This window comes from Pteropus alecto, unplaced genomic scaffold (genome assembly GCF_000325575.1).
Source record: "Pteropus alecto unplaced genomic scaffold, ASM32557v1 scaffold14, whole genome shotgun sequence".
Taxonomy (NCBI): Eukaryota; Metazoa; Chordata; class Mammalia; order Chiroptera; family Pteropodidae; genus Pteropus; species Pteropus alecto.
In genome coordinates this window covers 5252390-5278972 of record NW_006436810.1, presented here as the reverse complement: position 1 = coordinate 5278972, position 26583 = coordinate 5252390, and the positions used below count along the sequence as shown (strand labels likewise).

The window sequence follows — 26583 nt, the reverse complement described above, 5'->3', positions numbered from 1 at the left end:
TCCCGACTCCCTCGTGGTCTCCTCCGGCTCCGGAATGTCCGGCGCTGGCCGCACCGCAGGCCGCTGCCCAGTTAGGCCTCAGCTCTTGGGTCTAAGCCTCCATTTGTGCACAGGGGAGTCTCTGGCGGGCACGGAGCCCTGAACGGCTGCGTTCTCCTGCCCAAGATATACCCGCCCGCCCGTTTTGAATCCTTAGACGAGCCCTGCTCTTGGGGGCGGCCTGCCTCTATTCTTTCTGGTCTGTGGGAGTCTCCCACAGCTGCACCTGCTTGCGTCAGTCCCCTTCTTTCCGGGGAGCCAGCTGTCACTTGCATTTTAGAAACCCTGAAGTCTTAATTTACTTAACATTGTTACTCTTTACCTGCAGTTCTGTAAATCCTTTGGACGATTCAGAATAGGCTATCCAACTAATCTATGCTTAATCCTAAAGCGCAGTTAATGCATTTTAAATTATGTTAATATTGGGTCAGGATACTTTTTAACTCTCAACGTTTTTGTTATTCGTTTGGTTAGTAACTTTGTAACAGGCGATTTCGTGTGATCACAAAAATTATAGTAGGTGTATATAGTACTGGTAGACAGATATCCAGATGTCTGGGTTTGACCAAATAGACTCCATTTTTTACCTGATGATTTAAGAGTATCTCGAAAAGTTGTTAACTGGCTTTGGTAAATCTCAATGTGATTTATCGGTTGCAGGGTTGGTGAGTATGCAGTGTACCTGTGTGAGTGACATGTTAGGACTAGGCATTCAGAAGCAAGGTTTCAGCCAGCATGTATACTGACCTCCCTTTGTGCATGTCAATGCCTAGTTAGATTGGGTATCTCCACCTGATTTACCTTGACGTCCTGGCATTATTCACGTTTATAGTAACTTGGAAAAATATACTGCAGGTATCATTGTTTCTGTAACACCGTTTGTCCAACTAACTGTATAAATATAAGGCAGTATTTTAGATCTCAGAGCAAAAGTGATTCATATCTATTGAACATGATTAAATAAATGTTTAGTACATAAGTGGTGGCATTAGAATTAGATAGGTTTAAGGAATGGGAGGATGCAGGTAGAGGTGAAAACAAGTTAGGATTTAGTTTGAACCAGTCTCTTACACAGAATTGAAAATGGGTAGTACATTGAATTTTGTATGGTGGAATAGGATATCCATTTGATATACAGATTTTGACATTTACTAAATTAAAAATATTTCGTATATAGGGACATATCAAAATTCCCAGATTTAGCACTTTTGTAATGTCTATTTTCTTAAGATAGGGAATACTTGTAACATTTGTTAAGTACCTAGGTCAAAATTGGAAAATGGAAGAGATGATTTTAACAATGAATTTCATTTTCAGTTAACTTCTAATTCTAGTCTGAGCATATATGTGTGTGTGTGTGTGTGTGTGTAATTTTTTTTTTAGGCGAGGCAACCCTTGGTTGACCTCACAGATTGCAAGGACCTTGTCAGCTTACAATCCCTTATTTTTTTAATTTTTTACACCTACAGCACCTGGTCTTCCTAGGTGGTCTCCCATCCAAGTACTAACCAGGCCCAACACTACTTAGCTTCCAAGATCAGATAGATTTGGGCTTGTTCATGGTGGTATGGCCGTAAACGGCGCATCTATACTTTTGTCCCTCAGTGATAACACTTTTTTTTTTCCCTTAAAGCAGGTCTTACTTTGTAGTTGGTTAGGTGTTGTATATTACCGTCCAAAGGGAATGTCAGGTGTGTATTAGTATGTTGAGTTCTAGTAGTAATAGTAGGTTGTCAAAATAATGGACTATATGTATATTGCATTATATATTGCAAAATTGCTGTGGACCAAAAATAGCTTAGTATATTACAGAATTAGCTGGCCCAGCAGTCCATGAGGACTGGCAGATAATATTAGTGAGTGAGGTGGATAGCTGTACAACCACTAGGGGCATCATGAGGTCTTAGAGATCATACGGAGAATTTTTTAACTAAACATTTTTATTGAAGTGTGGCATGCATACAGAAATGTGCAGAAATATTTAACCGTGCGGTTTGATAAATTATCAAAGTGGTTACACCTGTTTAACCAACACCAGCACTCCAGAATCATCTCCCCACCCCCAACCTTCTGCAGGCTCCTCTTCACTCTCGAAACCTAACAGTACAGATTAGTTCCACTTGGATTTGAACTTTATAAAAATGGTGTCATACAGTATGTAATCTGACTGGATTTCTCTCAAGAGCATATAAATAGTTTTAATTTGGGCAGTTAATTTAGAAATAACAGAAAAAAGCACTGTGTAGGCCACTGTTTAGGGGTTTGGGGAATAGCAGTAAGAGTTGGGTTTTTTAAGTTGCATAACACCGCAAATTCTCAATGAATGCTACCTTTTGTTATTAATAAGACCAATTATAATTATACCATTAGTAGTATAACACATCTAGAAATGATCTATTTTAAAGTTATGCCCTGCAGATAAGGTAAACTTCTAAAACATGTCTTTGGAAAGCACATTTATTTTTCTTATTTATTAGCTGAATGTGTTTATACCTGTTAACTGCTCAAGGTTTAGAGAGCACTGACTACTATAGCAAATAGGGAAGTACAGCAAGTTCATGAAATAGAATTTATTTATGATTGTAAACAAAAATCTTACTTGTTAAGAAGAACTTAAAGTGGTGCTTTCAGAGAAAGCTGATCTTGGATTGGATTTAGGAATTAACTGTTGTGGTTGTGGGCCTGCCATTAACTAGAACGTCTGATCTTGGAAAGTCATTTAACTTTTCTGATCTTTAGTTCTCACTTATTAAATAATTGTGTTAGGTTAGGTCAATTTTAAAGTTTTAGTTCTGCGAGTTTGGTTTTTTATTGCAGACAGCTAGAGGATAATCTGTTGTATTTTTTTCACTCAAAAAAGCATAACTCAATCCTATACATTCATTTTACACATTGGACTTAAATAAGCTTTCTGTCAAAAAGAGGTTCAGGAGGTAGAAATAGAATTCTTTATTAAACGTCTGAACTAGATGGGCTGTGATCTCTTTTATAGCATATTCAAAGGTCTTATGATTTTGTATTCTGTAGGCGCTGAGAATCAAGGTCTTTGCAAGAGAAAAAAGTACAATTCTGAAATTCAGGCATACTTGGGGCATAATATTTTTAGAGATGGGAAAGGTCCTTGAAGAATCATCCCTTCTTATATTATACAGAGCAATCAGGTAACATGTTTATTAGCTCAGCCAATAATGGAAGTTTAAGTTTACCCTTAAATGCTTATGATAAGCAAGGTAAAACATTTTACTTAAAATACCTAATCAATTCATTTGAATTATTGTAACATGAAAGTATACTGCTATATATATTTGTGCTTCTGGGTTCTATGACTTATTTTGACTTTAAACTAAAGTTCCAAACTGTGATGGCTAACTAAAGTTAAAGCATCTGGGTAAGGTTAAATTTTGAAAAGAAACAGTTATATGCAAGATAGCCATTATTTTATACAGTCTGTTTAGCTACAAGAACTGTTTAACACCAGTTATAGCTCATACATGATTGGTAAATAGAGCAATGATGTCAGTATAATGTGGACGATGTGTTGGTTCATAGGTTTGTTCATATTTCTCCTGGGTAGTGAAGAGCAGGAGTGGAAATAGAACCTTTAGCAGGGAGATGTAAAGCCCTTGGCCACACAGGCAGGCTCCCTTCGGGTTTATTTTAAGAAAGTTAAACATGAACACCTAGCTCTTATTCCACACGGGGCTTCATTCTCAGTGTTACTCTTCCTCCTGTCTCTACCTTAATGGCCGCCCCATTTTCTTAAAACTCCACTACATCTGGATTGTCACAGCACCAATAAGTGGGCACTTCTACTTGGCTGTTTTGTTGATTTTAAATAACCCCTGAGGTAGCCTCTAGGTCTGAGCCACATGACTGGCTGCCCAAGTCTTTCCTCAGTACAAGTTACTGTTTTTCTTAGGGATATTTTTACGAAATTGCATGGGTTTAAATGGTTTGCTTCAATCTTATTTTTCCCCATAAACTCTATTTTGAGTGCATGTTTTTGCAGAAGAGAGATTTTTCAGGAATTAATATATTGTTGTGTAGCTGAAATATCTGTCGCTTCATTTGACAACTTATTTAATATTTTAAAATAAAAATACCTGTTCATCAGTAAAAAGCAAAGGATACAGGAGTATGTATATTTAAAAGTCTCCCCTAATCTTTCTATCTTCCTTTTCTAATCCCACTTTATAGAAGTAATGAACTGTTTATTGTGTGACCCACCTAACTTTTTAATGTGCGTTTGTATCTTTTATGATCATAGAGAATGTTTTATCATGAGACTTAGTGTTCTTTAAACAGTACGAGTTATTCTTATCCCCTAGTGTAGACGTGTTATAACCTTTTAAATTACTTTTCTGTTAATTGCCATTTAGATTGTTTCTAAACTTTTTACTATTACAAACATTGCATTGAACTTCCCTATTCATATTATTGTGAAATTGAGTGTTAAGATAGGGTTGATATTTAGAAGTGAGATTGTTGAATCTTGGGTTATATTCATTTAAAATTGATGAATAAGGACTAAATGGCCCTTCAGAAAGGATTTACTAATTTGTACTCTCATCCATAATGTTTAAGATATTAATAGCTAGAAGTATTTTGCTGAACTAAACACAGGTTTAGTTAACTGTAAATGCTTGTTTCTTTATAGTCACAGGGCCTATTTGAGGATTGTTAGATCTAAAAATTTATTTTCAGAAGTACCAAGTTTAACATTTAAAAAACTTAATAGTTATTTTTTTAGCTTTTTGTTGTGAGTAAGGCTTACGGATGGCACAGGATGAAAACGCTTATTAAAATATTAAGAATGGAGAGACAGTCACACCTTGAGTTTGAACATTTGTGAGTTTGAACATTTTGTGCTTTAGAGTTTTCCTTATATGTCTGTCTGTCAGATCCAAGATTTGTCTTAGTTTTTGACTTTTTATTTAGATATACATAGTACACAATTACAAATATATAGCTTAGTGAATTTTCAGAAACTGAACACATACCCATGTATTTAGCTTCCAGACAAATAGAAATCTCTAGCCTTTTGAAAGCCTTCTCTCTCATGACCTCATCTTGTCACTAACTCTCACAAAGGGAACTATTGTCCTGATTTATTATACCATTGATTCATTTTGCTTGTATTTGAACTGCACATAAATGGAATCACATAGTGTACTTTTTTCCTTAGTATTATTTGTAAGGTTCATCCATGTTTTTGCATGAGATTTTACATCAATTATTTTTATTGTCGTGTAGTATTCCACCGTATGAATAACTACAATTAATTTACTCATTCTGTTGTTGATAGAAATTTGAGTAGTTCTCAGTTTGGGGCTATTAGAAATATTGCTGCTATCAATATTTTTTCACATGTCCTAACGCAAACGTATATAGACATTTCTATTGTTTTTATACCCTAGAAGTGATCTTAGGTAGGAATAAATTTTGCTTTAGCAGAGACTGCCAGTTTTTCTTCTCCCCTAAAGTGGTTATACTCGTTTGCACTGTCACTGACAGTTCAGTTGCTACACATTCTTGACCATACTTCATTCTTTTTTGTTTTAGCTTTTTTGGTGAGTATGGTTTTAATTTGCATTTTTCTGGTTTCTCTAATGACTAATGAAGAAGGACATCTTTTCATATTTATTGACTGTTTGGATAACCTCATTTGTCAACTACTAGTTCAAGAGTTTATCCATTTTTCTTTTGTGTGTCAGTCTTGTTTTTATTGATTTGTTGGAGTTCTTTACGTAGTAGAGGTGAAGTTCCTTGTTTGATATGTTTTACAGATTTTTTTTGCCAGTCTCTAAATTATCTTTTCACCCTCAAAGTGATATATATATTGTGACAAACAAAGGTCTTAATGGTAATATTTTCTAGTTTATCAAGTATGTTCCAATATGTAATTTCTTTTCCTTTTTTTCATTGTTTTTTGTGTTTTAAGAAATCTTTGCTTAACTCCAAGGTTTTGAAAGTATACTCTTTTTTCCTAAAACCTTTAATGTTTTACTTTTCACATTTAGATCTATAATCCATCTGAATTGGTTTTTGCGTATGGTGTGAGGTAGGGGTCAAGATGAAAATTTTTTTCCCATGTGGCTATCTCATTGACTTAGTGCTGTTTATCGAAAAAACCATCCTTTCCCTCCTGCACTGCTGTGTCAGCTTTTTCATAAATCACTTTACTTGCTGTGTATGGGATGGGTCAGTTTCTGTACTCTTATTTTTTTCACATTGGCCAGTTTGTTTATCTTCATAGCAGTACTGTACACTCTTAATTTATAAAGCTTTATGATAGTTCTTAATATCTGATCATGTAATTTTCTCAGTTTTGAACCTCAAAATGGCTGGAGTTATCCTTGGTGTTTCCCTCTAAACTTTAGAATTTATATTTGTTCATTTCACTAAGAAAATCTGCTGGGATTTTACATTGACTCTGAAGGCCAAATTGAGAATTGACATCTTGACAATATTGAGTTTTCCAATTCATAAGCATAGTATATTCCTCCATTTTTTTAGATCTTTAATTTCTCTCACTGAACAAAGCTGAAAGGCTTAACACTATTAGACTTCAAGATTTTATCTCACACAAATCTATAGTCATTAAGACAATGTGGTATTGATGTAAGTATATCTAAATAGTCCAGGCGAGAAGACTAGAAAGTATAAAGGCAGGATGATCAGAGTTTGCTTAATTTTATTTTATGTTTTAATAGACAAGTTCTTTAGAGTGTAAATTAGTACAATCTTTAGTGTCATTTTGTTAAGTATCTTTTACCTCTCTCACAGGTGCGGACCATGTTTAAGGATTGCCCCAGCATTCAGTACTATGAGTAATAAGTATCCACAGGCAGTTTTCTTGGAAGTAGATGTACATCAGTGTCAGGTAAGGGAATGAAGTCCTTTCTTAAAAGAAATTTACAAATCAGTTTGAATTTCGACATTAATATTATTCTTCATTTATCTCTTTATGTGCATAGTACTTATTCCTTTGGAGATAGAAAAATGTTATGTAGATATGATTATTACAAATGCCATTACAGCTACATTAGTTAAGAAAGGTAGCCCAATTATTAATTGCTTTTGGGTTTGTTTATATTAATAGCCTTCTGAATAAAACTAATATGTTGTGAAACAAATAGGTCACCTGGCTGTTCTGTGTTTTACATTTCTTTGTTTATTTTTTCCTTGCAAATCTAGAATTATATCTTCTTCTACAGAGACATTGGCTAATAGAAAGCCATGGGAGAGAATTCTTGGTTATAGTTTGATTTTAATTGATTGTTTTGTAATCTTATCTCCAAAGCTGCATTCTCAGCAGAAACTTTAAAATGTTGATTACTTTTGATTGAGCCATAATTCTGTAGGTAGATTGCCCTGATACTTAGTTGGAATGGCTATGTGACAGTTCTGCATTTTCATATGTAGAACCTTGGGAGAGTTTTGTTGGAAAAAAGGTTTTGGAAGGCTCCTTCCAACATGAAAAATATAGTCTTTAGCTCACACTGAAAAACAATGCTGTAGCTACTTTTTTTTTTTTGGTAAGAACTTTGTCTTTGTTACATTTCTGAGTGTGCAAAAAATTTAAAATGTTGTATAGTTTGTAGTTAGTAATTCGGGGATTTGTATAGTATAAACCCTACGTTATATGTTTATTGTTCAGTATTTATGCCACATGCTACTGGATTGCAATGCTGGCCTTTATTTTAAGTATTCACTATCTCTGATGTGGAAGTGCTATCTTCTGGACCGTTCAGTCCTATATGGTAGCTATAGCTATGTATTTCACTTGTTTCTTTTTACTTTTTTATCGTGGATACTAGAAAATTTAAAATTACATAGATAGCTCACATTTGTGTCTTGCACACAAATTTCTTTGGTAGAGCACTATTCTAAAAGTTCTATCTTTTTTTTTTTATATGAGACTTAGAAAAGACATCTTTATGTAAATATGCTTTTTTTCCTTTAAACAGTATCCTCGTACCTCTTCATAGTATTTGAATATGTAAGGTGACACGTTTATTTTACTATTTCCTTTATATTTCTCATGAAAAGTTTAAACCACGAATCAGTGGTTATTATCTAATTTTTCATTCAGTGGTTAGTCTTATAATATTGTGGAGTTGGAACAGAATTTAAAAAGATAGCTGTTGCAGTGTGTTTGAGGGGAGATCAGAAGTCATTTCTGTAAGAGCTGAATTGGGTGAAGATTGCAATTTAAAGGACAGTACTTCCTTTTCATGGACACATGGGTAGCTGTTTTTCAGATGTGCACTTTTTCCCAGTACCACTGGGTTGTGTTCACATTTTAGTACCCATTTAGGAAACAGAATGTACTTTTGAGAGAGCTGTGTTGGAGAGCAGTTTCTGTATTGGAGGCTAATTGTTCTACTGGATGAAGTACTTAACACTAAAACATAAAAATACAGGGCTATTCTTCATTGTGTATGTAAAGCTCATATAATATGGTTATGCACCAGTGGGTAATGTAGTTTAGGGAATAGGCCTGCTTTTTCTTAAATGATAATTAGGAATAAATTATATGTTTTAGTCCATACTTGTGATATTTAACTTACATTGAGATGTAGAATGAATATTCAGAGTGGTTTAAGATTAGTTTTAATTCATAATGCTGTCTAACTTGCCAATTCTAGGGAACAGCTGCCACCAACAATATATCAGCAACACCTACATTTTTGTTTTTTCGAAACAAAGTGAGAATTGATCAATATCAAGGAGCAGATGCTGTGGGATTAGAAGAAAAAATCAAGCAGCACTTAGAGAATGACCCTGGAAGCAATGAGGACACAGATATTCCAAAAGGCTATGTATGTAGACTTAAAAGTGAAATCATGATATATCTTGCATTTGCCATTATTTGGTTAAAGTGAAATTAACTGTGTTTTTATGTTTTATCTTTTTTTAAAATAAATTTATTTAAATTAGTTTCAAGTATACAGTACATTATTGTTTAGACATCTAGATTGCTCATAAAACGATTCCCCTAGTTGCTCCCTCCCTCCCCTACCCCTCCACTTAGCCATCATATTAATGCTAACTGCATTCCCTGTGCCGTGCTCCCCGTGCCCAACTATCAACTACTAATTTATACTTCTTTAATCCTTCACCCCATTCTACAAGCCCCCCAACATGTTTTATCTTTTACTAGTTCAGAGTACTTTCAAATGACTTTAAAAGTAAATTCACTGGTTGACTCGTGTGTGTGTGTGTGTGTGTGTGTGTATTATAACCTTAAACCCCTATCCTAAACTATTTTCCTGAATTTCTCCTGCTAATATTTTTTGTTGCTTTCTTAAAAATCTGCTTTCTGAACTACTTTAATAGCCATTTTAAGACTTTTTAAAATATATTGTTGCCCCTAAAAGTAAAGAAATGTGCTAGTTATTCTGTTAGAACTAAAAGTAACTTCAGTGTTGGATGTGTTTTCTTGAGTTTTAAGAGTAAGTTATTCTAAATAATAACGTAAGACTTAAGAACTTAAAAGTTTTTTAAAACTAATAGGAATAGTTATAATGCAGTAGTTTTATATTTGAGAGTTATTTGGGAAAAAAAAAATTCAGAAGTAGCATTTCATGGTAGCTGATTTGTTTATGCAAATTGGTAAATCCTGCATAACAAAATAGATACGTCTTAATTTTGATTGTTATAAAGTTTTTGTATTGGCAAATTGAAAAATGATTAAAAAAATTAAAATTAAAGTTAATATATGAAAGCATGTATATCAAATACATTACAATGGATCTTGGTCATGAGGCTACAAGTCCTTTCCATAAGTCTCTTAAGTTCATGCTGAGTAAGGAGAATGTATAGTCAGGTAATATGGGAGAGTCTCTTTGTGTGTGGGGGTGGGAGGGTTTGTGTCTTCAAAAAGTGTCTTTGACATATCCTGGCATTATTTTTAGTTAGGAAAGTACAGTTAATATTTATTTTAAATAGAACTTATATAATAATTTGAAATTAAACATCTAGTTAGAAAGTATGAACATGTTGTGTAAGTCAGGACCTATGACACCTTTTAGAAAATGTTGGAAATCATTTGGCTTGTAAAGTGTTGTGTTCACATCTTTGTATTTTCCCCCCTTTATTACTAAGGTTGTTTTCATGAAAACATCTCATGCGCATGACAGGCCTGCTGCTTAGCCACAGGGATACTTCTTTACACATCAATATTTTGGCCTCAGGTTGGGAAATAAGCAGGAAAAATAAAGTTTTAAGAAATAAAAAATATTGCGAATATTATAAATACAATGTGAAAAGCTATTAAAACATTTTTATTTTTTTCCATCAAGTGTTAAGAAATTAAAAGTTTTGAACTATTTAGGTCTTAACAGGATCATCAAATATTTAAAACTGTGTCCCCAGGAAATGTTATTGCTCTCACAAGACAAATAGAAACTTAATAGGAGTAAGAGCCACTGAATGAATACCTGTGTCTTAAGTAGATTTAAATATAAGCATTACAAAAATATATTGACAGTTTTGAAATAAGATTTTGGATTTCTTGGAATAACAGTTTTCAGTCATTGTGTTTTAATATCAAGAGGCTATATGCAGTTATTGATTTTATATATGCTATTGCTTTGAAACTCCTGATGTTACTGGAGCCAGAGTAAGATAAATACATTTATCTGTTTTAGGGAGGTTTGAGATGTTGCAAAAGGTGTATGTACGATACTCAAAAGATTAAGAATCATAATAGATCCTTTTTCAGAAGTAAGAGTATTTTTCTGCATATAATGACTTAGTTTTTGAAAATGTTTATTGAAGTTGGGGGAATTTCTCCCATATTAGCTAAAGTACATAGTATAGCTTCAAAGAGCTCCCCTCATGCCATCTAAATCAGGTCTTCTCCAGAAGTTGACATGCAAGGCAGTCTGGAATTGAATTTCTGTTTGTTCTGAATCTTGAGGCTTGTTAGTATATTCTAGTGTTCTGACCTCAGAACTATGAGTTTTTGTCTACAAATTTATCATCAATTATCACAATCAAATCAGACATTAAATGACCCCAACCGATGTAGTAAGTAGATCCTTCTTTAACCAAAAACTTGAAACATGAAAGATTTTTGTAACTTCCCATGTGTCTTGTGTTGGATTTTTTTCTCTTTACAAAAAAAAAAGGTAAAACATTATAAAAAATCAAACACTAGTACAAACACATACATTCTTCACCTGTGTTCATCAGTTGTAAATATTTTGCTATTTTTTGCTCTACCTTGATACCTGTCTACTTGTAACTTTTGCAGAAGTATTTAAAAGTAAGTTATAGACATCATGAGGGTTCATTTCTAATTATTTCAGCATGTAGCTCCTAAGACAGAACATCCTCCTACATAGACATGATAACCATTATCACTCCTAACGAATTTAACATTCATACAGTATCTCCACTGTACAGCCTGCTTTCACATTTTCTTAATTATCTCCAAAGTATACTTGAGAGCAATTTTTACCCCGTCTAGGATCAAATCAAGTAATGCATTGCATTTATGTTGTCAATTCTCTTTTAGCGTTCTTTAGTTTAGAAACTTCTCTCTGCCTTTTTTTTTTTTCTTTCATGATTGCTTTTTTTGAAAGATTTAACCAGCACCAGCCTAATATAGTAGCCACTAGGCAAAGTGGCCATTCGGCATTTGTTATATAACTAGTGCAACTGACAAACAATTTTAAATTTTATCTACTTTTAATTAATTTAAATTGCCACATGCGGCTAATGGCTTTCTTATAGACGCTCCCACAATCTGGATTTGTCCGATTGTTTTCTCATGATTTTTTCCTCGTTATTGGCAAGTTGTTGCATACATGGGTAGTGATATTTATTTCCCATTATATATTGTGAGAATATGTGAAATCTACAAAATAACACCAATTTGTTCCAGATACACGAAGCACTTTAATGTAGCTGTTTGGATGTGATACTTGTTTTGTCTGCCCCATGCACAATAAATAAATCTAAAAACTATTTTAAATAATTCACTTATTCAGTTTTTTTTCATTATTAAGGTATTAGAAGTATGACTACAATGTTATCTTTATGCTTGGGATCTTAATCCAAGATACGGTATTGAAGGTACACCTCTGTAGGATGAAAGACTTAAGCATTTAAAAGATTTTGCCAAAACTACCCGTTGTAGGCAAATAAACATTCGTGAAATTCAGCATGATTCTCCAACAGTACAACTTTGCTCTATAGTGCTCCTTTTTTCCCTCCCCCCATTTTCGAATATGTTATCCTGAGTAATATATTTAATATTTAATTAATACAGAGTAACATTTTTGCTCCGAAAACATTTAGGCTATTACATGAATAATTAGTCTATTTAATGGATTATTACTGTGTTGATAATTGTTTGACATATAAGAGTTTCCTTTAGTTTTCAGAAGTACATATACATGCTTTAGTATTTCTAGATAAAATATATAATGCTTTTTATGATAGAAAGGTGAACATGCAGAACTGATAATCTGTAATACTTGGCAAACTTTAAAAATTGTCCATGTTTTTAGTAGATGAAATGGATTCTTTTCTGGAAAAATGCCGTTTATCTAAATCAACTCTACTAGAAGCAGAACACTTAAATAGACCAATCACCATAGAGGAATTAGAGAAAATCATAAAAGAGCTCTTTCATAAAGGCCAAGATGACCTTACAGGGGAATTCTACCAGATCTTAAAGTTCTGGTAGCCTAGTGTTACTGCAACTACTTACGACCATAGAAAAAGAGATAAAACTTTTACTTTCCTTTTTGAAGTATGTATGACATTGATCCTAGAATATGACAGATTTTGCCCCAAAAAGAAAGCTACTGACCATGTCTAGGAATATTACTGTAAACACTTAAAAAATATACTAGTAAACAAAAATCCAAGAATCCAGACAAGAAAAATCATGATTTTCTAATATGCAGAAAAGACATTTAACATAATTTAATATCCATTTATTATAAAGCATTCATTGAAATCTTAATGGGGAAGCACCAGAGGCATTCCCACCAAAGCAGAAACAAGACCAGACGGCCACTGCCACCACAGCTCTTTGGCGTGGAGTTGGGAGTATGGAACTATTGGCCAACACATACGCAGGAAGGCGTTAAAGGATACCACAGAGAAGTAGTTAGCAAAATCCAGAATATAAGAAATCTGTAGGCTAAGTGACTATAGATTAAAAGAGATTTAAGGGACATATTAACCAAATATAGTCTTTGTACTTTTTTTGGATCCTTATTCTAACAATTTTAACTGTAAGACATTTATGAGATAATTGAGGAAATTTGAATACTGATATTTGATGTTATTGAAGTATTTTGTTTCAGTTTTGATAATGAAGATTTTTAAAGTGAATTTTTATCTTAAAAATATGCACTGAAATGTTTATGAATGAAATGAACAAATGTCTAAGATTTACTCAAAAATAATCAAGGAAATGGTTAGGAACCGGTTGAGGTGTAAAGAAGAAACAAGGGTAGCCATGAATGATGAATATTGTAGCTGAGAGGTGGGTATATAGAGTTCACTGAATTCTATATATGTTTGAAATTTCCATAGTAAAATGTTAAATTCTTATTTGCTGTTCATCTTTAAGTTCTTCATGGACATAGGTTTAAAGAGTCCATGGCCACTAGAAGAGGGTGGTAGACTTCTTTTGGATCTTACAGAAATTTTAGTTTGCATGTTTTGTGCTGTCAAATACCATTATTAAAAATATATAAGTCCCTATTTTATAATCTTAGTATTAAAGACTTGCTTTCTGGTACTTTTCAAGTGGGCTAAGCCTAGATTTGGCTTTAATAATTAGTGGTAGAGCTCAGTCACAAATTCCCATGAAAGGATCATTATTAAAGTTTTAGTGGCTATTTTAAAAGAGATAGACATTTTCTTTAAAATTGCTTAATCTAGAGAGAATCACATATTTAAGATTTTTATACCAAATCCAAATGCTTTGCTTACAGTCTTGATGTTATTTTTTTCAGATGGATTTAATGCCTTTTATTAATAAAGCTGGCTGTGAATGTCTTAATGAAAGTGATGAGCATGGATTTGACAACTGTTTGCGAAAAGACATGACCTTCTTGGAATCTGATTGTGATGAGCAGGTAATTGAATGCTTAAGGCTTGTAGAGATTATCAATATTTATACCTGCTATTGTTTCTTTATCATGTTTCCATCTCATGGTTTTATGTCTCTCCTTCCCAGATGACCAGTTCTTTTCCATTTTGTAACTTTCATTTTCTTTGACCCCTGTCCTTTGACCATGCAGACTGACCCCACTCCTTTCCTCTGTTCTGTGTGGCCTGCAGGTGGACTGGGGAGAATCACAGAACTCTTGGAGTGGCCCCACTACTGAGCTGAACCTTTTCCACTCTTAAGTCCTTTTGTTCATTCTTGATCTGCCTTTCATACATTTTACCCACCCAAATGAGTTTGTCCCTGAGAAATAGAGACTACTAATTAGATGAGTGCCTCCCATGTGTCTAGTCTTCACTCCCAGATGTAAACTAGTATTGCACTCCCTCGCATTGTTGTCACAGAGTAAATATTGTAGTACTGCCTCAATCAAGCCCTATTTCATCTTGACTGTTGTTTTCCTTAATTTCCTTTCTATCCCACTGACTCTGCTTTGTCCCCATTCTAGTTTATCTTCTACATGTTCACAAAAGTTATTTTTCTGAAATATAAATCTGATCATGCTTCTTTCATAGAATAGTTAAACGATTCTCACTGGCTTCAGAAAGAGGATGTCAGATTCTTATTTGATCTGTTTCTAGCTTTTCACTCTCATCTCTGGTTCACCTGTGATTCAGGTCCCTAAATATGTCATGCTTATATATACTGTTACAGACCAAGTATAAAAAGTACTTATATAACCAAAGGAAATAGTCTAGGTATTTCCTTAGGCAAACAGACCACAATGATCATGAGACCAGAAATTGAAACCCCGTTTTTCTTTGCTCCAAACAGATGTACCTTACTGTATAGGTTTGAGTATTGTTCACTTTGTGTTTCTTGTAAATGTTGCTCTGAATATAATTTCGATGATGCATATCAGCAGGACTGCTACAGCTTCCTGGAAATCTCTTGCCGGGGGAATTTTGCTCCCAGGATAGAAGCAAAATTTCTGCTGGAAAGATTAAGTGAATGAATCAGTTTCTGAGAGATAGGCATTGCAACAATGTTTTGTATCCTGGTTTCCTTATGTGGCCTTTCAAATTCAGTAAAGTAATTGAAATGTGGAGATATGGAGGTGACTGTAGAGTTGTAAGAATCCTCTTCAAGGTTTTGGATCAAATAGAGTCCATTTGAAGGCATTGTGCATTGCCTCCAGATTATCAAGTGACATGGGTAGACACTTGACAAATAAACTGTCCTATATGCTAAAATATATATTTTTAAAATTTTATTTTAATTTGGGAATTTTGTTTGAATTTTTGGAAAGCAAATTGCATGCCACTTTATAGGTCACAAGAACTTAGGTTCTTATGCATAATTTTAGTTAATTTATTCCATTAAATTTATTGTCATTCCCTTATGAATACTAGATGATTATATATATCAAATGTTAGTCTACTCAAGTCACTTTCAACTTACTGATTTTACACATTACAATGGTTTTGTTAGATTAATTAAATTTTTTCTGCCTTTCAATTAATTTTAACTGTTCTGTGTATTCAAGGTGTTCAAGAGCCCTTTTAATATGAAGCCATTATTTTTTTTCACAGCTACTAATTACTGTGGCATTCAATCAACCCGTTAAGCTTTATTCAATGAAATTTCAAGGACCAGATAATGGTGAGTAATGGACAGTTTTTCTTCAAACTAACTTTCTGCTCTGTAGACCTGTTAGCACATACCTAAAACTTTTTATTAAATAGAAGAAAATATTCTTTGTATTGGGAAAGAGCGAAATTGTTTTTAGAACAAAGCAAGGACATGAATGGGTCATATAATGTGAGATTTATCTCTAGTTTTTTATTTTAGAATTTAAGTTCCCTCTTAATCTGAAAATGGCGGAAGCTTTTCTTCCAACTATGACTATAAAACTCTAGATTCAAAGCAGCCATTTTTTAGGATCAAAACTGGGAGATACATATTTCAAACTCCTATTACAGATGATAAAACTAAGGCTCTATATCTTCCCGTTTGTGCCCTATAATGGTTTTTATGTTTTTTATACATATTATGATCCTTTAAACATGATTGTACAGACTTGGTATTTTCCTTTTTATTATATAAAGAATTTTCCATATTCAGCACTACCACCTTTTTTTTTCTGTTTTTGTTGAGGGTGTTTTGTTGCTGAGAGTTGGAGTTTCGGGGTGGGCTGTAGCCCTCCCTCGGCCAACCCATCGTGCATCTCCCTTCTCTTCTTCCTCCGCTTGTGGGGGAAGCAGGCAGACGGAATGAGAGCAATAGGGACTAGACTTTTTTAATTAATTGAGAGAAACAGCCAGCATCCTATTTATTAGATAGCATTCCCTTCTCATTTTTTATTCTAAATTTTCATGTTTTTTTCCCCTGGTTGCTATCAGTTTTTATTTCAAATTGCTTTAGTTCATTAAAAATAGGTTACAAAGAACCTAGTCCATAGCTCTTAAGAGAAAAATAATACAGATCAAATATATAAATTATGTATTATTATTAAACAGTAATGCAAGTAACAGTTCATATGGCTATATATACATGGATGCTTGTAGATGAGATGCTTACATTCTCGTTCCACTAACATTTTGGAAAATATTAAGATAATGTTACCTTTACAAAAAAAAAAAAAATACAGCAAAAGTAGCCTAGCTAGCATTCTATCGTCCACATTTCAGTAAGCTATAATATAATGGTAATTAAAAATGGTATTAATGAATTTTCATTGATGAAAGTCTGTTCTGAAAATACAAGTATTTATAAAAGCGAATGCTGTAGAAATTAAGCAATTTTAGCAATGTGAATATTTTAGATTCTTTAATCAGCAACAAAACATAAGTCTTAGATTGTACTCTGAAGTTAAAGAGATTAAAACACTCTGTAAATGTCATCTTAGCACTGAGTACATCTTAATTCCTAAGATGAAATTTGGCAATTTGTATAATTAATTTCCTTTTGGCTAGATGGTGTTATTGATGATGCTTTCCTCTTAAATAACAGAATGTACCAGTTGTTGGCATTGCAAGACCCAACTCATTTTATTTCTTTATGAAACTTGTTAACCTGCATATACTGTCAGACTCCATTGCTACCTTCCCTATACTTCCTCACTAGTAGCATATTTATCATAGTATGTCTGTTCTGAGAGCAAGATTTGTGTGTGTGTATATGTGTACGCGTGCACATATATATATGTGTTTTAATCTAGTATTCTTAGTCAATAGTGGTAGCAGGCCAAGAATATACCAGTAAATGCCCTTGGTGCAAGGCATGGGGATGGGGAGAACAACTATGAAAATACTCAGACTTTCTTAGAATTTCTGAAGATACATGTAGATATGTGCATATGTGTGTATTTGTGCCTATTTGTGTAGTGTGGATGTAATGATAAAGGGAAGAAAATATTACATACTTGGTTTTCAGCATTTTATTTTATTCTGCCATTTTATAGGTCAGGGTCCTAAATACGTAAAAATTTTTATCAATCTACCCCGATCTATGGATTTTGAAGAAGCAGAAAGAAGTGAACCAACTCAGGCTCTGGAACTGACAGAGGATGATATTAAAGAGGATGGTATTGTCCCACTTCGTTACGTTAAGTTTCAGAATGTTAACAGTGTAACTGTAAGTAGTATTTCATGAACATATATTTAATGGGTTTATGGGTGACAATTCATGCTCTCCTTAGTGATTCTAAATGATCCTTTAAAGTAGATATTTGTTTACTTGGTTCGAAATGAGTAAAAATGTATAACAATCTAATTAAATCTTTTTAATTTATCTACATGTCCTAAAGGGGAAGGATGGTTGATTTTTAAAAATTTGTGGTTTTTTCAGTTTACTTATTTTATGTATGTTTGGCAGCTGTTGTGAAATGTGTATTTGAGAACATTTTTACTTAAACTGATTTGAGTTTTATTATTTATACCCGGTGATGAGTGATAGATTTGTAAAATTCAATGCACTTTTCTAGAATATAGTTTTTAATAATATAGTGGTCACAGTCTCAGTAAAAACAAATCAGCTGCTGCTTAATTAGTTGCTTTTGTGCATTTTGGTACTGCAACCCAGCACATGCTCTCCACCCCCAGCCCCGTCCTTCAGAGGAGGAGGGGACGGGAGGGTTAGAACAGACTAATAGAATACCCGGAAGAAGAAGTGAGAACCAGCATAGAGTCACTGAGAACAAGTCATACCAAACTGACGTGATTTTTTATTTTAATGGAATGAGTCTGGTTTTTGTAAATTAGAAGAATGCTATAGCGTGTGTTCATAATAACACCTTATTTAGTGATGGGAGAAAGGCAATTTGTTTATTGGAAAAGCTCTTTCAATCCAGATATCCTGATATAATCTTCTCTATTATCAAAAATCATGAATGTAGTTATTTTGTGATAGGTTCAAGTCTTATGTACTGTGTCCTGTCTCAATCAGAATCTTGGTTAAGAGACAGAAAGCACGTGTATCACTTTTTTGGTGATGAAATTGAAATTGAAATGACAGTTTTGATCAGAAAGTCTAATCAAAGTAAGTATATGAATTTTAAAAGCAGTAAATGTAAACTGTTGTGCTTAGATTAAAAGAAGAGTACAACTAAGTGGAGCACTGGTTTAATAGTCCACTAATTAGAGACTTGGAGTTTTTAATTGATCAGCTCAGTTTGAGATGAATCTGTGGTTGCCTGTACAAACAACAAAAACTGACTGATGAATGCCATCTTAGAATGAAAGAAGTGTGTTACTCAAATCAAGAGAGGCAATGTTCCTAAGTAGATAGCATCTAGAGTATTGTGTTTAAAATATGGAGCAAATTAAAAAAAAATCCAGTATTCTGAAAAAGGATCTAAGAGTACAGCTTCTGTCTCTAACATGCTGAGGGGAGTTCTTAAATAGAGAGTATAAACAGTCAACTGAGTTTGAAAAAATATGCAGGGCATAGTATGGTTTTAGGAGCTGATTTCCAATACTATTTTTTTTCTAGTAGTCTAGGAAATAGAATGAATGACGAGCAGAAAGAATATAACTAAAAATTTTCCTCAGTGAAGCACTGTAATTTTTATAAAATTTCAGCAGTCCATTGAATCATGAATTGCATACTCTTTAATCGTTCTGTGTAAAGAATTTAATTATGGCCCCTCCACACCATCACACTAAGTCATCAGGCATTTGTATATGTGGGTGTCTTGCCATGACATCCCTGGAGAAGTGAGAATAGCAGGGCAAACAGTGGAGGTAATAGTCCCGTGAAGTACTAGTCTGAATATAATATAATTAATCCTTACGATGCATAGAAGGTATTTTTATTAGTAATCTAAGGAAATCGATTAGACTTAAAGCATTTTTATGAAAAAAGTATTATTATCATTACCATAAAAATTATTATTTTTTGGTAGATATTTGTTCAGTCCAATCAAGGTGAAGAAGAAACAACAAGAATTTCATATTTTACTTTTATTGGTACTCCAGTCCAGGCAACAAATATGAATGACTTCAAACGAGTAAGTTTGTTTAAATGATTTTTAGGGGAAGTAATATAATTTTAAAGAAATAATTTCTTAAAAATCAAAGTCATATGTCATGGAGTTTTTTTTATAAGGTTAAACTAGAAAGAACAGTAAGTTCTTTTAATCATATTTTTAGATCCCCAACTTAAATTTCTAATAAAAATAAGTCCTACTGATATATCCTACTGATATAGTGTCTTAATGAATGGCATCCAGTTAAGAGAGTAAAAATGATTGGTTTCAGAAAGTAGGAGAAAAATAACAGAAAGTTAAATCATTATTATTAGTTTTTAAGAACTTTATCAATATTAAGATTTAGATTTTCATTGTTTCTGATGAAAATATTTTAAATGACTTAAATGATTTTACACTGAGAGGATAACTTTCAAACTATGTGCTAAAAGAACACATTTCAGCAAATATATATATAAAATATTTATTTATAAATATTTTGACATAATCTTGAGGTTGCAAAGAATTTCTAAGGTACTTGGGATCTTTAGGAATGAGAACATTTTGTACGTTCATAGGAATTACTTCTAATTGAATGGTTTCTTATGGTGACTCTTAAAATATACAACCATAGATCATAGAATTGCCACCAAGAGCTTTATCGTCAGGACAGAGCTCAGGTGCCGTACACAGATTAAATGTGCTGCAGCACAGGAGACATCACCATGTTTCTGATGTCTGCCTCTGGCAGGCAGTCTGGAACTTGAGATGATTATAGAGAGGAAGAGGCACCCAGCTTAGCAGTTTGACACCCCTGTTTGGGGAATGGGAGCTGTAGAACATCTTGAAACTTATCTTTTTGATGGCATCCACAGATCTAATTTTAATTAAATTACAGAAAAATTTATAAAATTGCATAACAGTGGATGAACTTATGTTATTTTTTTACAAAATTGATAACCTTGACAGATATTTTAACTGGTCATTTTTCAACTGTCATTTTCCTGACTCACAATATAATTAACTTTTGGGAACTGTAGGGATGACAATCATGTACTTAGATCTGTCATGTTAAATGTTTGACATATGTATAATGACAGGTTAGGAGAAGCAAAGATTAAATATCTGCATTTTTATGATATGAAATTATGCTGTACTGGGAAAATGTGTGAGCAACAAAGACATTTTGGCTGACTGCTTTGTTACTTTGCCTGTTTGGATTACATGCCATTGGATTTAGCTTTAACTGTGCCTTGCATAGTTCGTTTTAGCTTAATACTTTCATAAGATCCGTTACTCTTTAAGTCCTGTTTTTCTTATACCAATAATTCAGCTCTAGTTTCCTGCTTATCACCTTAGCTTATGGATTTGATTTCCATTTTCTCTAACCACTACTTGATCTTGTCTGTCTTCCTGTCAGCCTGCCATTCAGTTAATAATTGTCCATCTAAGAATCTGTCTTCACCTCTTTAATTTTAACACCCCCAATCTCACCTCTTCTAGACTACTTTTCTTTTTTTACTACCAAACTACCTTTTTTGGACTGCCTTTAGGATAGCATAGGTGTTAAGACTGTTCTTGCTTGTATTTGTCTTTATTTTATGATTTGGATATGTGTCCATTTAACTAAATGCTTTTTTACCCTAGTAAAATTACTGTAGAGCAATAGTTCTCAAACTTTTTGGTTTCAGGATCACTTTACACTATTAAATATTGTTGAGGACTAAAAAGAGCTTTTGTTTCCATGAGCTATACTTACCTAATAGTTACTATTTCAAAAATTGCAACTGAGAAATTTAAAAACTATATTTATTTAGAAATAATAAACTCATACGTTAACACAAATAATATTTTGAAATTATGTATGTATTTTCCAAAACAAAAGCAACTTAGAGGAGTATTGCTTTATACTTTACAAATTTCTTTACTGTCTAGCTTAATAGAATCCTCTCGTTTTCGTATCTCCTGCATTCAGTCATTTTTTTGCTATCGCAGGTTGTGTAGCCTCTTAAAAACTCCATTGTACACTGTGAGACAATGAAAGTTAAAAAGGCAAATAATAGTTTAGTATTATTTTGAAAATAGTTTTGAGCTTGAAAACTCCCTAAAAGGGTGTGAGGGACCCCCAGCGTGTTCCCTGGGAGAATAGTTTAATACTGTAGTGGACGCCCTTCACAGTGCTCTGGACTTCTTTGTCCCTTGCTTATGCTCTCTGATATGTTTTCATGGGTTAAATGGTTTTCTTATTGTATGTCAATATTACATTTTATTTTCATAATTTCTGAATGAGATTTGTTCTGTTTGTGTCATTTATTATCCTTAGGGCGATTCCTCAAAAGTAAGCTAATTGCAATTATTTTTGTAAATTAAGAACCTCAGTGTAGAAAAAGTGCAATAAAATTAGTTTATGTATAACTGAAATTGGCCAATTTGGTCCTTTTATAGAATCACCTTTTTAAAATTATGAGTTTGGTTTCTAGTGAGGGAAATAACAGATACGTGGTGTGGTGTTCGTTGTCCCTGTAGTACTGTGCTAGCTACAGTCCCTATCTAGAGCAAGTTTGTGTTCTTGAGGGTTAATGCACAAACATTTGGGAAGTTAATCAGAATTAAAGCTTAATTCAAGGCTGTCTTCCTCCACAGACTGTTGTCATACTTTTCCGGCCCAGTGATACTGACTTCTTCCCAACAATGACTGGGAAAGAATGAGGATATTTTATGGAGGAAGAGGGCCTTGAACTAAACTTTAGGAGTAGAAATGGACAGAGGAAAATACAGCAGTGGGCAGTCCAAGTGGAATGGAAAATAGCAACTTGGGCATGAAAACGTAGGACAAGTCAAGTATGGCTGGCACTTCTTTTTCTTTATTTAGTCAGCTTGAATTTTTCAGGGATTACACACAGTAATTAGAATTTAAAATTTCAAAATAGATTCGGCATGTATTTTATCAACACAGAGGAAGAGTCTTGATACCTCTTTGTGTTGTAAAGTGAGCTATATAAAATGGTTTAATGAATGATAAAATAGAATTATTGAGCATTTTCAGTTTACATTTTTATGATGTGAGAGTTGTTGTTCCTAGATAATTTTAGTTTTCAGAATGTCATTAACCTTCTTCTTATGTCACTGAGATGACAGAAGCTAAGGTAACACTAATGAATCTTGGATGTGGCTAGAAATCTTAGACCACCTTGCATGCTGTTAAAACTTTATAAGGTTATACCTTTAAGATTTGATAGACTAGTACACACCTTTTGCTTGTCTGTTTTTCGCTCTTATAGGCATTGTGCACATATTATAAAATACACTTAGTGTATTTCCTGTTTTAAATGGATTCTTTGTGTTGCAGCATGGAAAGCTTGCCATCCTAATTGGACGTTGATGTTTTCTTTACTAAAATATGCTCTTTACATGGATTGCTTTATTTTAATATAAAAGTAATAAAATAAAGTATATAAAAATGAGCATAATTGAAGGGGCTTCTGCTTATTAGGGAATGAGGTGCATGAGAAAAGCAGAGCAGATTTTCTATCACTGTAATAAAAATAGACTTTTCTAAACTGGCCATTCACCGTATCAGCTATTTTTGTAACATTTCTGTCTGTTTATTTTTCAGCTTTTTTAATCCAACTCAAATGAACTAAAACCAGAAGATTTTTTAAAATGAAGTAATATAAAGATTGACCTTATCTCACTCTACTCCCCTCCTTGCTTCTCTGCTCATCTCGCACCTGTCTGCTCTCTCACCCTTCCCATGTTCTCATCGTTGTTGGTGCAAGATCTCTACAGCTTCTGTCATCCGGATCAGCCTTGTTATTACTAGGTTTCCTCAACCATCTCTTTCTTGAGATCATTCTAGTTGTGTTTCTCCACTGGCTTTTTATTTTGTTTTGGTTTTTGTTTCGGGCTTGCAGCTAGGTGCTTTAATTTCATTACCATACCGTATTGCTCCTCAGCTTTATTTTTTACTTTCTCCTGTCTCATATTTAATTTTGTACTACATTTTGAGAAATAATATTGCAATAAAATTTACATTGTTGTAAATGGTTTAATTAATTTTTGGATAATGTTTTAATCCAATCCGAAGTTTGAATTTTATTTTTCAGGAACTATAGAGTCATTTTGGAAATCAAATATGAACAGTTTCATCAAGTTCTTTCATGCTAATACTAGTGTAATATATTGATTAAGTTGTAGTTGCTGATCAATTGTGGGTATGTCCTCTGCCTCCCCAAGCAAGCATAATCCAGTTGAAGGACTTAAAGGCTGAATGTTAAGCTGGTTTAAAATATTAATATAGAAGATCAATGGACTCTTTACTGAATAAGTATTTTTGACACCTAATTTTGATGTACCTAGACTTTTGTTTGTCTGAGGTATTAATATAAAGACTTCAAAATGAATAAAAGAGCTTTACGTTTGGGGTGGAAAATCCATATTGGAGTGCTAAATTTCTTCTTTTTTACAGAGAATACACATTGGCAAGTTGAGAGCTATCAACCTGTGAAACAGTATGCAGATTTGTGTCTTCCACTGTATCACATCTGCTAAAATTTTAGTTTTTAATATCAATTGTTTTTCTCTTGCTTAGTCTAATAGCTCTGTGTTTTGCTTGTTCCCAAGTGATACGATGATCAGTAATGCTTTCAGTGTTTATCTGCTTAAATTCATTTGTGATACACATAGTTCCAACTTTTAAGAAGGCTCCTCTTGGTTCTTAAAACCTAAATTTCTTACTCTCATCCACATAGTCTTTTCTGAGACTATCTGTTCAGCATCTTTCTGGCTTTTTGGACTGTCTAACACGTGATTCTTTAGATCAGAGAGTTCTTTTAAAGTAATAAAAGCGGTTTTACCGGAGGTGGAGAAAACAGCACTTGTGGCATCATGTGATTGGGAATTCAGTGTGAAGAGTTTTTATAATCTTCTCTTATGAAAGACATTGTCCCAGCTATGTTTTATTTTAGACCAGAAATGTACTGAAGACCTTTATGAGTTCTGCTTGATTCACATTCTACCATTTGGAACAGAATCAGTTTAAAATAATGAAATTTACATTTACAAATGTACACAGCAATATTTTTGTATACAAATATATATTTAATAGCTTGCACATAGATTTTTGTAGAGGCATCTCTGCTTTGAGAATACATTATTTAATGATAAACTTTAGGTTTGAAGTAAATTATTCAATTAGAACATAATTTTGAACTTTCTTACAGAGAATTTGTTTTCTAGAACTTTTGGTAGAAACCAAGTTTATTTTTTTACATTGTTATGCTGCCACATTTACAGCAACTAGGGTATTTAAAAAATCCTGTAATAGAGAATTTTTTAATCATTAACAGAAACAAAATTTTTTTTTACATTTTTTGTAGTATATTTGTAGCAACCAGGATTTTTTAAAAAAAACAACAAAATTAGTCATTTTTAATCTGTTTTCATTGCATGTCTACATATTGAGAGAGAAGTTTAGAAACCTTTCATCTTGGACATAAAGATATAAGTTTAGCATTATTTGTGATCAACATTTGATTTCTAATTGCCTAAAAAATAGTATTAATTCTAGATTATTTGTGATCAACATTTGATTTCTAATTGCCTAAAAAATAGTATGCCAAATACATGTCACTCATATAGCATCAGCTTTTTATTAACTTCCCTAAATTATCAACCTTGTTTTGAAAATTTGCATAACTTTTTCTTAAAACAGTGTGGGAAACCAAAAATAGCCTGCATGTGTGTCCTTTTTAATTCCTTGAAGCTCAAGGAGAGAGTCACAGTTTGATTCAACAATGAAAATATACTGCATGCCAAAAAAAAAATGCAGGGATAAAAGTTAACACCAGGTTTTAAAGATGATTGCCAATTAGTAGTATTTTGAAAATAACTGATATATTTCTAAATTAATAAGATGTACATATAAAGTTATTTTTGTTTTTCTAGGTAGTTGGCAAAAAAGGAGAAAGCCACTAAAGTTCGAAAGACACTGGAAGACCATATTGCAATCAGATCTACAGCTCCTGGATAATTGCTTGATTCTCGCCAGAGACTGTCAATATTCCATTCATTGCCGTTACCAATAAATCATTGCTTTTGTTCAGATGATATCACTAGTGTTTCTATTGTAATCTTGATACATGCAATTGTAAATAAAAGTCACTACTTTTGCCAAGCTTAATTTTTGTCATTCTAAATAAGTATTTTCTCTTTCTGTTTATTTGAAAATTGGTCAACTTCTGATTTTAGAAGAGGCTTAAGAGTCTGGTAGCATATTGAGCGAAAGCCAGTTTCTCTCCTTAGAGGAGCAAAACTGTTTTTGGGAATTAAAGAGTACATGTGCCCTCATGTAGACACACATACACACAGAGCAAGTGATTTTGATAAATGAACTTAGAACAAGTAATCATGTTCAGATGAGTACTAACACATATGTTTATTAAACAACATTTAGGTACCTGGGCTATAGAAATTACTCAAATTATAAACTACCAGAAATAAAACAAGTTTAATGAGATATAACTATTCTCACCTCAAATTGTTAGTTATGGGACTACAGATATTAATTCCTTCTGGATAAACTAAAAGTTTGAGTCAGCCATTGGTGTGTTGAAATCTGACAGGGGAAAGTACAGAACTAAGAATTCATGAAGTAATGTGAATATCTTTTAATCAAGTATTTTAACTACCAAAAGATGCAGTATAAATATTTAGAGAATTTGTTTTAAGGTTGAAAATGAATTGGCCAAATGTATATGTTTAAAAGGTCTTTCACAAAACGCTGGTAAAACAAAACATCTGTTTCTTAAAACTAATCTATAAAGTATTGGTAAGTCTAATTTTTTAATTTTAAAATTGAAATTTAATATTTTAATTTCTCAAAAATTCAATGAAATGAGTACATAAGACAATTTTGATTCAGTTAATATATTTG

The 26583-nt window shown here is 33.1% G+C and overlaps 1 protein-coding gene and 1 pseudogene across 2 annotated transcripts in view; one reads left to right on the top strand and one right to left on the bottom strand.

Moving 5' to 3' along the window:
• The window catches only part of TXNL1 (thioredoxin like 1), a 26226-nt gene extending 396 nt beyond the window's left edge, over positions 1-25830 (top strand). Inside the window, exons 2-9 of one of the 2 annotated variants that reach the window (XM_025048129.1) lie at positions 3067-3200; positions 6826-6922; positions 8691-8864; positions 14028-14150; positions 15775-15844; positions 17646-17818; positions 19587-19691; positions 25596-25830. In XM_025048129.1, coding sequence (XP_024903897.1) covers positions 3148-3200; positions 6826-6922; positions 8691-8864; positions 14028-14150; positions 15775-15844; positions 17646-17818; positions 19587-19691; positions 25596-25625 — 825 coding nt within the window. In that variant the 5' untranslated portion in view covers positions 3067-3147 and the 3' untranslated portion in view covers positions 25626-25830. The remainder of the gene's footprint in view (positions 1-3066; positions 3201-6825; positions 6923-8690; positions 8865-14027; positions 14151-15774; positions 15845-17645; positions 17819-19586; positions 19692-25595) is intronic. The other variant, XM_006913695.3, reaches the window with a different exon arrangement.
• On the bottom strand, positions 1500-1618 carry LOC112481280 (annotated as a pseudogene).
• Positions 25831-26583: the final 753 nt, after the last annotated feature.